The sequence below is a fragment of the Hesperophylax consimilis genome, chromosome 2 (assembly GCF_061612785.1).
Source record: "Hesperophylax consimilis isolate HC1 chromosome 2, BYU_Hcon_1.0, whole genome shotgun sequence".
NCBI lineage: Eukaryota > Metazoa > Arthropoda > Insecta > Trichoptera > Limnephilidae > Hesperophylax > Hesperophylax consimilis.
The window spans coordinates 37,949,161-37,962,676 of record NC_142837.1 but is presented as its reverse complement, the minus strand read 5'-3'; the positions used below and the strand labels follow the sequence as shown (position 1 = coordinate 37,962,676).

General features: G+C 37.5%; 1 protein-coding gene across 2 annotated transcripts; it reads left to right on the top strand.

The window, feature by feature from the left end:
- Positions 1 to 3,287: 3,287 nt before the first annotated feature.
- LOC149425979 (uncharacterized) lies at positions 3,288 to 6,920 on the top strand. Of its 2 annotated transcripts, XM_089645389.1 has the most exons (3): positions 3,288 to 3,415; positions 3,527 to 5,246; positions 6,567 to 6,920. In XM_089645389.1, the coding sequence occupies exons 2-3, from the start codon at positions 3,534 to 3,536 to the stop codon at positions 6,690 to 6,692; spliced, it is 1,839 nt and encodes a 612-aa protein (XP_089501515.1). In that variant the 5' UTR covers positions 3,288 to 3,415; positions 3,527 to 3,533; the 3' UTR covers positions 6,693 to 6,920. The 2 variants fall into 2 exon arrangements, with proteins under 2 accessions (XP_089501515.1, XP_089501507.1); XM_089645381.1 differs by having other exon boundaries at positions 3,299 to 5,246.
- Positions 6,921 to 13,516: the final 6,596 nt, after the last annotated feature.

Sequence of the window (13,516 nt, the reverse complement as noted above, 5' to 3'; positions counted from 1 at the left end):
ATCTTTTGTCTTTAAAATAAAATACAGATCTTTGTGAAGTTTGTAACATAATTATTTTACTATTTTGTGAAGCAATTAAAATGATGGCAAAACAAAAACCACGTTGTGCGCCAATATAAGGTAATTTAATTTAGTGCTATGAACAAGACGCGTTGGATGCCAATGTATCAGTACCAAAGGATGAGTCCGATCCCGAATACTCTGATGCCGATTCGTCAGCATCAGAATATTCGCTGGCATTAGAAGAGAATGAGGTGGGACGCTTGCCGTAAATCTTAAATAAAAGATCCATATAACAAATAGTATAATTTATTGTAAAACATTATAGCATGAGACTCAGAATAAATAACTATAAATAATCCCAGAGCGTGACTAACCTATAAGAAAAATTAGTGCGTTGGTATTATTTTTATGTTTAAACAGAAACCAGTCAAGGTGAATTGATGTCAAGTTAAAAATTGTGGGTAATCAAACAATGATTCTAATATCGAAGATGATTCTGATTTCCTTAGTGTTATGCACCTTTATGGCAGCCATAGCAATAATACTGATGGTAAACATTTTTTATTCAACAGATTCTAATAATGCTCCTGTTTTAACAACAACTCTAGGTTAAAGTCTTGATATCTACAGTGTACCATAAGTCATTCTAATGCAATTACTAAAGTTAAATCCTTAGATATCCACAAATCTGCGGGACCGGATAGTATCCCAACAATATTTATCATAGAATATATCAAAGTAATTGCTTTTCCACTAACCAAACTTTTTAATCTATCTTTATCCAGTGGAATTTTCCGGATAAGTGGAAAATTAGTTATCTGATTCCGATTTTCAAAAAGGGTGATAAAAGTGATGTTTGTAATTACAGACCTATATGCATTCAATCCACTATACCGAAACTCTTTGAAAGCCTGGTACTTAGCAAACTTTTTACACAAATAAAACCTGTGATATCACCTTTACCAGTTTGGATTTATGCCAGGTAGAAGTACTTTTTCCAACTTAATTATTTATGAAAATTTTATATCCAAAACTTTCAAAGAAAAAAAACAAGTAGTATACTGATTTTAGTAAAGCCTTTATTTTTTGGATAATTTGTATAGCGCCACTTTTGTGAGACATCACCTCAGGGGCGCTTTACAGTTGATGCAGGTATTACAAAAAATATCCATATTATAAAAAGAAAGTGAAGTTAAGTTTAGTAAAATGAAGTACAGGAACAGGAGACACGAATATAGAACATGGAGACTGTGCAGCAAAAATCATGGGTGGTGAAGAAACTGGACCAGCTGCTGCAGCGATAGATTAGATACAGTTTCCCATAAAATTCTCATTTGGAAATTAGGAAAGCTTGGTATACGTGGCAATATATTAGCCTGGTTTGAAGGCTATCTTACGGGAAGACAACAAATTGTTAGAATAAAATCCTCCCTCTCAGAAAAAATTAATGCAACAAGTGAAGTTCCACAGTCTTATTATCTTGTTTATAAATGATCTTAAAATTTTCCATCATGTATCTATCGTACTTTTTGCTGTGGAATTTTCCGGATAAGTGGAAAATTAGTTATCTGATTCCGATTTTCAAAAAGGGTGATAAAAGTGATGTTTGTAATTACAGACCTATATGCATTCAATCCACTATACCGAAACTCTTTGAAAGCCTGGTACTTAGCAAACTTTTTACACAAATAAAACCTGTGATATCACCTTTACCAGTTTGGATTTATGCCAGGTAGAAGTACTTTTTCCAACTTAATTATTTATGAAAATTTTATATCCAAAACTTTCAAAGAAAAAAAACAAGTAGTATACTGATTTTAGTAAAGCCTTTATTTTTGGATAATTTGTATAGCGCCACTTTTGTGAGACATCACCTCAGGGGCGCTTTACAGTTGATGCAGGTATTACAAAAAATATCCATATTATAAAAAGAAAGTGAAGTTAAGTTTAGTAAAATGAAGTACAGGAACAGGAGACACGAATATAGAACATGGAGACTGTGCAGCAAAAATCATAGGTGGTGAAGAAACTGGACCAGCTGCTGCAGCGATAGATTAGATACAGTTTCCCATAAAATTCTCATTTGGAAATTAGGAAAGCTTGGTATACGTGGCAATATATTAGCCTGGTTTGAAGGCTATCTTACGGGAAGACAACAAATTGTTAGAATAAAATCCTCCCTCTCAGAAAAAATTAATGCAACAAGTGAAGTTCCACAGTCTTATTATCTTGTTTATAAATGATCTTAAAATTTTCCATCATGTATCTATCGTACTTTTTGCTGATGACCTCAAAATTTATAGAACTATTCAAAATATTTACCATTGCAACATTCTTCAAGACAATATCTTTTGACTTTTTGAATAAATGGCATACAGAGCTCCGGGCCAAAAAGGCCCCTTTCTCTTTCAACATGAGTTTAGAATTGGTTGTAGGAAGAGATTTTAAGACAATATCAATTCCGGTTCAATTTTTCGATCGGAGTTATAGCTCCCTGTTCCCCTCCCTACCCCTCAACTTCCATGATCAGTGCTCAGCATCAGTGTTGCCAACGAAGGCGATTTATCGCCATTTAGGCTACTCAGAACAAGAATCGGCGACGAAAAAATCTAAAAGGCGACTGGTCGCCGATTAGGCTACTTCAGAGACAAGTTACTTAAATCAGCCAAATTACAAATAATAAAAAATTGAAATGAAATATTTTAATTTTAATGGAAAAATGTCAGGAATTTTTCGAAATGGAATTCCGTAGCCACCCCCCCCATGGATTTCAAATATTTTGTGGGGAGTACCCATTTTGAATTATTTTTGTGGGGAATTACAGAAATTCTCTAACAACCCCCCCCCCAGGATTTAGAATAATAAAAAAGGGGGAATCAAGCTCACGTAGAATATTTGTGGGGAATATGTGGGCAGAATTTATGCGAGTTCTTTAGAATTACTGCAACTGAAATTCGGCTACATTAGGCTACTAAATGTTTGAAAAACGGCGACATTAGGCCAAGATCCGTTGGCAACACTGCTCAGCATCAGCACGCCTAAGGTCTCCGTGACTCGCCGTCCAATGTCCCCAGATACTCGTATTAGGTATAAAATACTTAAGCGTATTGTGTACCCAGTATTTTTACCAGGTATTTTTTGTACCTGTACTCACTGTACCCAGTCACGGAAAGTACTCACAGTACCCACCTCTAGACAAGTGACAATCTGACAACTACAGAACTAACCTCAAGTTGGTCACTCTGATTTCTGACGCTGTTGCGAATAATGACAAATGTTGACAAAAGGAATTGTTTTTATTGCAAATGGCAACTCTCAGATATTGCTGTCATTTAGTATTGTCAGGTGGAATATTATTTTGTAATGGTGTAAAGGAAAAATAATGAGTTTAATTTACAAAAAAATCGACAAGGTAGCATTAATAATTCATCTATATGGTCGTTGAAAGTGAAAGTGATTTATACCCAATAGTGAATACATCTAGATTTAAAGAAATTAACGAATTTTTGCACCTTTTGTTTAGGATAAACATGTCGCAGAATCTTTCTGGAAATTATCTAGACTACATGGACGGTGTTCCCGTCAAAATATCCGAAAAGTACAAGCCTCCTCCGATAATAACGCTACCCTACGGAATAATCGAAAGCACCACTAAGTCTTCTGAGGTGGTTGAATCGATAAATTATGACTTTAGTCTCGAAAATAATGTGCTTAAGAAATTAATTGAGTGGCAAAATGCGAGAGAAACTGAACGAAATGAAAGAAATCATCGGTTGCAACTACTCGAAGAAGCTAAACAGCGAGAGCAAGATCTAAAAGCCGCCACAGAAAATGAAGAGAGGCTTAAACAACTCAGTATTTCTGAAGTGTCCTATCCCAGCACCGAGGAGATTAGTGAGATATCTCCCGATGACACGGAGGAGAGCAAGCCCCAGGAGAACCTTACAGTACCAGTGAGTCACAGCAGTGAACAAACTCAGGTGTGTCAGCAAATCACTAATTCCGAAGGTCACGCGGAAAACACTCTTTCGTACGGGAACTGTATGGTCAATATGTACTCATCCAACCAATACTTGGAGAGTTCCAAGCCAGATATATTGCAGCCGACCCCCGTCTCTCCTCACAGGACTTGTGCTCCAACGAATCTCTTGGACGATCCCGACCCCGTTCAACAATTCCAACAAAGCATTAGTAACAAAAGTCTTCACAAACTGTCTTACATACGACCATCTTATATGAAAAATAATGTAGATAATCTCACTTTTTCCGACTTTGAGAATGACACGTCGAGTCCTTTCGACAATATGGAGCTGAAAACTATCAACGATTTGGAACTACTCGCCCAAGTTCTAAATACCAATCAGTCAATCGTTCATCACACCAATACCGACGAAAGCTACGGTAATCAACCCATGCTGAGTCAGTCTAGTAACGGCTTCACCCCCACACAGACATATTCCGCCACACATTCCACTAACAATGTCGACTTATATTCTCCCAAGTCAGCTTATGTTAACACGCAAGACCTGAGTTCTACCATGGGGCCGTACACATTTACTCCGGGATCGATGGCAATGAACAATGGTTACTACGATAGTAGTGGGAATAAACAATCAACCTTTTCTCACACGGGGATGACCAACGTGGGGCAATATTATGCTCCTGATTACGGTTACACAGTCTCTAACGCTATGTTTCAACAAATACCAAATGTGAGCGGGTATAGCCAGATTAATGATAAAGTGATCCCGCATAACGAGCAAAGTGAAGGAAACCTCGATATCAGCAATGAAGGCGGCAATCAATTCAATCAGTCCTTGAATAATCCTTACGAGTATTATGGAAACTACGCATTTTACCCTGTAACGACATTTAATACTACTTATTCTCCTCCGGTGAATGAGAATATCGCGGTCATTCCTAATGAAGAGGTTAAGGAAGAACCTAGGAAGACGATTGGGTCTAGATCGCGGAGTGTTCCGGACATTGTGAGGGAGTTGGATGAAGAAGTGACAGAGGCTCGTCAGCGAGCAAGAGACAGATCCCACAACTGCAGTCCCGCGTTGCAGTCCGCGGCGGTAAAACCCCAATCCGAGAGGCTGAGCCCCCAGGAGGAGCTGCCCGACATGTTCCCTGACCTGGCCCCCAACCTTCAGTCTATGTGTAAGCACATCAGCGCTATGGGCTTTCCCCTGACCCGAGTGGCAAGAGCCTGTGATAGAATTGGAGTTGATGATAAGAAGGTGATTATTTCCTCAATTATCTTTCATTTATCTTCATCTTTTGATTGGATTATGAGTCATGACTAGTGTTGAGTAGGACACGGACAAAATGTGTTTGTATGATGTACTTAAATGAGGTGTTGAGGTGGGTAATATGAATGAATGACTTCGACCAATTAGTACTGAACAATGTAGTGCCAACACACCAACAGCTCAAAACATTTGCAGTAATAAAAACAAAAAGAGTTGGGTCAGGTATATTTTGTGAGGTGGTAGGACATTAATTCGTAGTGCAACTCATACAGCCTTACTAAAGAAAAAACACTTCATATTCGTTAAACGGTGTTTCTGTTACACAGTCTATAAAGAATGTGAAAGTTAAGATTCGGGTTGATACCAATTAAAAAATATCTTTTACTGTTTTTTAAATTTAGCAACAATGTTTACTGCGACTTCACGCATGTGCATTAAAATATTCTTCAAGCGCCAAAGCCTCGGTTGAAGGCTGTTTTTATGTCTATTGAAATATCTTCACAGATCGTGTTTTGTTCATAAAATGATCAATTTACTATCACATTTATGTTATTCAACATATTTGTCTTATTTTTCGTCAGCTTTAGACAAGTAATTGTATAATAATAGCATTTGTAAAATCTACTTCCATGTTATGCCATAAAGTTAGGTTAAAAAGGTTATGCCATTATTCAAATTGAATTTTATGGCCTATATTTTACAAGAACTTCTTTAAAGTGATGTTTTTTTTTAACATAAATGCCTAATGCACGTCTTCGTAACCATGTATCGAAGAAATTAACATTTTAAAATGATATCTAATATTAACCTAACCTAACAAGTATACTCGTGGGAGATCACATGCACTTTTTCATACTCCGAAAGCGAGGACTTCTGCCTATCAGAATTTTCAACGTCACTTATAGAGAGGTCAGCAACTATCTTTTGACGTATGTCACCAAATAGTAAAACTGCCCACATGATCTTTTATACTTCATGTGGTGACCGGGCATCTCATCAAAATGAGTTCAACACACCTACAAAAAATGATATAAAGTCATGAAAAGTGATGAAACAAAAACTAGGGTAAATAGTTACCTATTCATCACTTTTAATGACTCTATCACTATTTAAAGGTGTCTTTAATTGTCATTTTGATGAAATATCATGGAACCTTATTTTTATCAATTTAGTATTAAATCTCTTAAATTAAAATGTAATTATCGGTCCTTACGGAAATACAAACCACATATTTGCTGTACCTAATCATTTAATTAGATGTGTGTCATATTTTACAACAATAAATCATTATTTTTTGTTTGTTTCCAGATTGTTGAATACCTGTTAGTCATGGGCCAACTGATGGATTTAGGATTTCCTGAAAGTAATGTGGCTGAGGCATTACTTAAAAATAACTGTAATCGGGATAAAGCACTCGACGATCTCATTTCCTAGCTGTTTGCATCCCCACATTATATACTTAGGTTTGTTTTACCCATAGAAACATATTATATTATATCTATATTGTATTATCCTGGCTGATGCTTTTATTTTAACTATTCAACCTTTAAGTATTTAAAAAGAAGAAGATTATTTATATGTATTTGTAAATAAAGTGTAGTTTTGCTATTTTCCGAATTTGTATATAAATGCCCAAAAATTCAACGCAATAATAAATAATTATTTCACAAGTCTTCTTTGTTTTAATTTCAACCATGCGACTGTGACTGTACTAATAATATGCGTTTATTTTCAGTAAAAAGTTAGTTTACATGTAATATAAAAATGACAATTAACAAAAAAATAATTGATGATCTGTGACTTCTCTCATGTTTTTCAGATGTTATCGGTTTCGAATATACCGGCTGTCTGATTTAATTCCATATTTGGATTTACATAAATAGTATCAAATACCCTATAATATTAACACACTTTGATCGGGTTATTTTTTCGCCGGCTGACCGCTGAAAACGGGCGAAAATAAAGGTCCCGCGCGAATTTGTTTAATTTGTTTTAAATCGCTATATCTTCGTAAATAATGGAAATATTTCAATAAAATTTTCTACATACTAACTCAGCATACCCAAGCTATATAATTTGTAGCTGAAAACCAAGTATTATTTCTAATGCAACATAATAAATCGAAAACAAAGTCATTGTTGAGTCATTAGTATTCAATTTTTTAAGTATAAACTAGGTTTCAATTTTATAAAATTACAAATTATTATATTTTCACCAAGCCCAAATCATTATAAAAACAAAAACAACTGCCACTTCTCAAGTATCGTCAGAGTAACACATTATTACTCATTGAAATACCACGTGTGCAATTGCCTCTCGCACGATACAGCGGACCAAAACCATCGGAACGTGCTAATAATATTGGTTATTTTTTCAAATGAAATTTAGAATAATCACTTAGCGTAGAATGCTTCTCGTATTGCTCACATAATATTGTTTATTTTTTTCACCATACACTATTAGGTTAGTTTTTAATCACCTTTATATAATCAGTTACAGTTTACGTCTAAAAATTGTTCATCTAATATTTCCTTGTTCTTCCTCCATATCACTTTCTTCAGAATCACTGAACTGTAATGGCATCACTGACATTCTTTTCCTACAAGGAATTTCTTCACTTCCACTAGATTCTTCTCTTTCACTATGGAATTCAGGCAAATAATTACTAGAACAGGCAGATAAATTATCTGCGACGATTTCGTTATCACTTTCGTAATTTTCAGAATCCATTTTGAAAGGTTAGAAAAAGCAAATATAAATATTATCTCCTCGGAACACAACCGTAGGACAATTTGCTTTTTAAAAACTGGCACGCACTTGTAAATATTTATTATGGTCCGCCTAACTGTGTTTGCCGATACCTGCTGTTTTTAAATGCTCGACACTCTCCTCTCGCTCGCACCTAGAAGTTGAGTGGGTGCGGAACAGAGATAGAAAGATTTGTTTCGGGTTGCATGGTCATAAAAACCCTGGTTCCAGGAATTGAATTATTAGAATAACAGAATATGTTATCTAAATTACTTATTTAATTGATCTTCAAACGCCATACCTATCAAGTGTCAGGTGTTCAATAATAATAGCCATTTTAGTTGAAATATCGATGTACACAAAAGACTCCAAGATAAATACAAAAAAAGGACTTGCATTGCAATTTGATAATTATGTACATATAGTTGGGACCTTTATAAAGAGATTGGTATATAATGTTCATATAAAAACATCAGATAATTTCTTCTTTTCTGCCATTGAAATGAGGCGGGCGCAGAAGGTAGAACTACCCTTCCCGACGTTAAGCATCAATCGAGCGAACGGGTAGAACTACTCTTCCCGATTAAAGTGTGTTAATAATACGTCCAGGAGGGGTATAACTCCGATCGAAAATTGGAACCGTGAATATTGTGATGTCATATTTTTGCCTAACTATATCCACCAATGAAAAACTCTGAAAGTCTATGGAATAAACTTTCAGAGTTTTTTATTGGTGGATATTATAAGAATTGCCGAATGAGAATTTTACTGTCTATATAATGGCGTATCTATGGTTTTTTAGGACCAATTTGTTTCATACAAAATGTACGAAGATATCGATCTAGTGAGTGGTATATTTATGAAAAGTCCAACTCCAGTGAAATAGTGGCAACATCAACAACGCTGGCCGCTAGTGTAGCATATTGACTTTGAGATTCCTTCCAATGGTGGCAAATTAAATTTATTTAGTTGTTGGTGATGGTGTTTTGCGGTTTCTAATTTATATTTTGATCAATATTGGCATAAATATAGACAAAGATGTAATTTTTTATTTTTTTTTATTGACACCTCACAAGAGTGTCCCTGCCTGTGCAGTGTACAGACAGGGGAACTATGTCACCACCCGGTTGGGCGGCATTGTGAGGCGGAATAAGGTAGGGGCTGTAGGAAGGGATTTGTTAATGCGGGCCTTGAAGAGGCTCGGATTATAGGAGGGAGGAAAAACAGATGTCGGTAGCTCGTTCCACATACGAGCCGACTTACACAAAAACGAGTCGTAAAAACGGCCTGTTCTCATGAAGCCAATCTCAACCGTGAACGGGTGTTCAGTTCGTGTCCGTCGAGTTTCGCGCACGTGCACCGGTGCATCAGGAATCAATGCTGCTAGCTCCTTGGAGCAGGCTCCATTGAAATACCTGTAGAACAGACACAACATGCCTACATTGCGTCTATGCATTAGAGAAGGCAATCGGTCTGTTATCAACGGATTGTCAATCAGAGGGATCGCTCGCCTTTGCACAGATTCAAGCAGGTTTATTAAGTATTTTGGGGCACCAGCCCAAAGGTGGCTCCCAAATTCAATAGTTGGGCGGACTTGAGACTTGTACAGGGTCAGCAGCTGGTCACTGTTGAAGAATCTCCTAGCCCTGTACAAGACGCCCAACTTTTTGGAGGCCTGATTTACTCGGGCTTCTATGGATCCCCGATACTTGAGCCGGTCTGATATAGTAACTCCAAGCATTTCAATGGAGTCTTTATTGGGGAGAGTGCTCCCATCAAATTGCACCAGACAGTCATTGATCTCCCTCTTTGCCGAAATCAGACACGCTTGGGTTTTTGAGACGTTGAAACTGACCAAGTTGGCCTTACCCCAGGCATGAACCATCTCGAGGTGGTGGTCAAATTTTTGCTTCAAAACTTCCCGAGCTGTTCGGACATCATAGGTGGAAGGGGGCCTGTCAAAAAGATAACCCTCGTGAACGGTGCTGTCATCAGCGTAGCAGTGAATTGGTGCACATTCAACGAGATCGTTGATGTGCAATAAAAACAGCGTCGGAGACAGCACAGATCCTTTTGGCACCCCCGCATTGATTCGGTGCAGTGAGAAAGAAGAGCCGTCAACCACGGTTTGAATTGTTCTTCCCCTCAGAAAGTCCGCAATCCAACTATGCAGGGTTGGGTGGATCCCATACGATGGTAACTTCCCGATAAGCGCCCGGTGCCAGACTCTGTCAAAGGCTTTGGAGATATCCAACCCAACGGTTTGAGTTTCACCAAAACGTTCCATGTACCACCCCCAAATATGCGTCACATATCCGAGTAGATCGCCACACGATCGGTTTCGACGAAATCCATATTGCCGATCGCTTAGGATATTGTTATTCTCGAGATATGTGAGCAATTTGTTGTTAACCACCCTTTCTAATACCTTCGAGAGTATGGAAGTGATGGCTATGGGGCGGTAGTTAGAAGGGTCGGAGCGGTCCCCCTTTTTTGGGATTGGGTGGACGATTGCCTTTTTCCAAAGATCTGGCACCTTTCCACCTTTGAGAGAGAGCCTAAATAATTTCGCGAGCACTGGAGTCATTTCTGCAGAACACCTCTTGAGGACCAAGGCAGGTATTCCGTCCGGCCCACTGGCTTTGTCGACTTTCAGCTCGTTCAAGACTCGGAGAACCTCTCTGTTCCGGATCTTCGGTTCCTCCATTTGAAAACCGCAGTGCGGAATGGAAGGGGGAATCTCTCTGTTATCTTGAAGAGTTGAGTTTTCCGCGAAAATTTTGCCTAATAATTCAGATTTCTCGCGGGTCGAGTTAGCAAGCTGACCATCAGGCTTGGTCAGAGGTGGGAAAGTGGTTCTGCAGAAATTTCTTCCGATCGAGCTAGCGAGTGACCAGAAAGCACGGCTACCAGTGGGGCAGTCAGCCAGCTTTTTTACAATTCTCTAGTCGTGATCGCTCTTAGCTCTATTTAGAACTCTCTTACAATCCCTTGCCTGTTTTCGGTATTCCGAAAGGTTATTCATGGAGCTAATCTTCCGGAGTGCATTAAAAGCCGTATTTTTGAGTCTGATAGCTTCAGCACAGCGATGGTCAAACCACGGTTTTGTGCCCGCTCCAGAGGATTTGACGGAAAAGGGAATGTAGCAATCCATTGCTAATGTGATTACTTCTCCTACCTCGCGTGCACAAATTGATGGGTCCTCGGAGCTTAAGCATACAGTACTCCAAGGAAAGGCGCCGAAGAAAGACCGCATGCCGTCCCATTTTGCTGCCCTGTAGTGCCATACCTTCCTCTTTACACGTTTGTCAGGTTGACGGTTCATGGAGGATGGGACAGAGGTGGTAATCAGGCAGTGGTCAGAGGATCCTAAGGGCGCTGTCGCCTCCACTCTGTACCCGAGTGGCTCACTAGAGAGAAACAGATTGAGTAGGTTGGCTCGATGTGATAATTACTTATAACAAAAATAATCCTATGTCGTTTTCAGGATGTCAAGAAGAGAGAGATATATAATGAGGGAGTTCGTTAAATATTTTATTACATTTCAAAGACATAATTAATAGCCGCTTTAATATTTTTTTATTTATCAGCAAAAAAAATAGGAAAAACGTACATAGGCTACCTAATTTTATTTTCAATTTCTATAATTTATTAACGTTACATAAAATCCATTAAAATGTATGAAAGAAAACTAAGGCGCACAATTTACAACGCCAGGAGTGTCAGAATGTATGGAAAATGTCAGAAGTTGCAGGTATTGTTAATATTACAGAGTACTTGATACTCGCTGATGTTGAAACTCGGTGCTTTGTAAGATTTTAAAAATGCAATAGTAGATAGGTACTAAAATCAATTTTTTAGCTGAATTTATTTAAATAACTAAATATCAACTATTATTCCTAATTTGAAATAAACTAAACATAACATTATGTCATCAGACTTTTGATAGCTCACTGGGCTATCATCATTTTTAATTGCATTATAATTTTACAAAATCACTGTGATTTACAATCTCTAAAATGCGTTTAACGTAGAATAACGCATGGTCCAAATGATAAAAAAAATTAGGAGTTCTGGATGAGCAAATTACTAATGGTATTATTTGATTAATTTTCAAAATTAAATTCTTAATTTCATAAAAAATAGCCATTCAAATCGAGTGACACCACAAATGCTTCAAAATGCCACGATCTGAAGCTTCTGGGCTAGAAAAGAGATATTGTGTTACATCTCCGGAAGGTGTGACAAGGATTATCTCAAGGACATACACGCTTGATCCTTCATTGTGCTCGACCCTCGATGGAGTGGGTTCCAGGACCAGCAATCGTCTCGTGCCACCGAGTGCAGAAAGCGGATATCAATCTCAGTCCGATACCAGTCAACCAAGAGCAACCAGTTCACAAACGTCATCAGCTTCCAAAACAAATTGTTTTGGAAAACCCAAAAAAACCAAGCCAAATCGTCAAGATGCCTATGTGTACATGGACAATTTAGAAAACAGAGCAATAATATTAGATGACGGAAAACCATTTATAATTCCTGTGAACATACGGGGCAAGTATTCCATCATAAACACATCGTCACGATTGTCTATTACGGTTATAAAAGAAAAATTTGGTAAGAGGGCTCGCTCTACTCCACCTCAACGTGAAGAATGTCTGTCTATCGAGAAGAAAGCCAGCAATATGACTGACGATAAAACAAAGCCCAAGTCTAAGAAAACACCGAATCCACAGTGTAATGATGGTAAAGGTCCATGTTACTGTAAGAAGTGCTAAATACGAGAATACCAATTACAAAAACTATTTTTAATCTACTATTATTTATAAAATTTGTCAATGACAGATTTGTTTTCACTTAATGCGGTCCACAAGGAACAGTAATTAATATAGAAGGGTTTCGCTTGTAGACCAATGCCTACTTTGTAAATGCTCCTACAACTTAGTTTATCAGTAAATCTGTCAAAGCATTTTATCATAACTCAAATAAAAAAGTTCGTCCGGAGAATATAGAGTTGTTGTAGATAATATGTATGAACCTTCATAACTAATCTGGACTTCAGATTAAAAGTTAGGTTATTTAATTTAAAAATATATTTCTTGATGTACACAACATATTGTTCATAAAGGCAGAATGTAATAAATTCTAATACCAGTATACATCTAGAACAGTGATGCACAACTCTTTTTTCGAGTAAGTTAATTATATGCACCAGGTAAAATATTTTTCAAATTTCATTATCAATCTTCCCCACATTTCAGAGATCTTTGATTTCTTAAGCTATAGACTGGTTCTTCATTGTTTGTTTCAAAACTGTATGAGGTAACAGTAACATGACAAGATTTCCACAAGCCGAGCCACAGAAATCGGCGGCGTTTTGCGCCATTTGTGATTGCTTCATTCCTTTCCCATAATTTGCGGCTCAGCTCGCAGATATTTTGTCCTGTTTATACATAGCATTATATATGGCCAATTGACGGACTTGCGGGTTGTGCATCACTGTCTAGAAT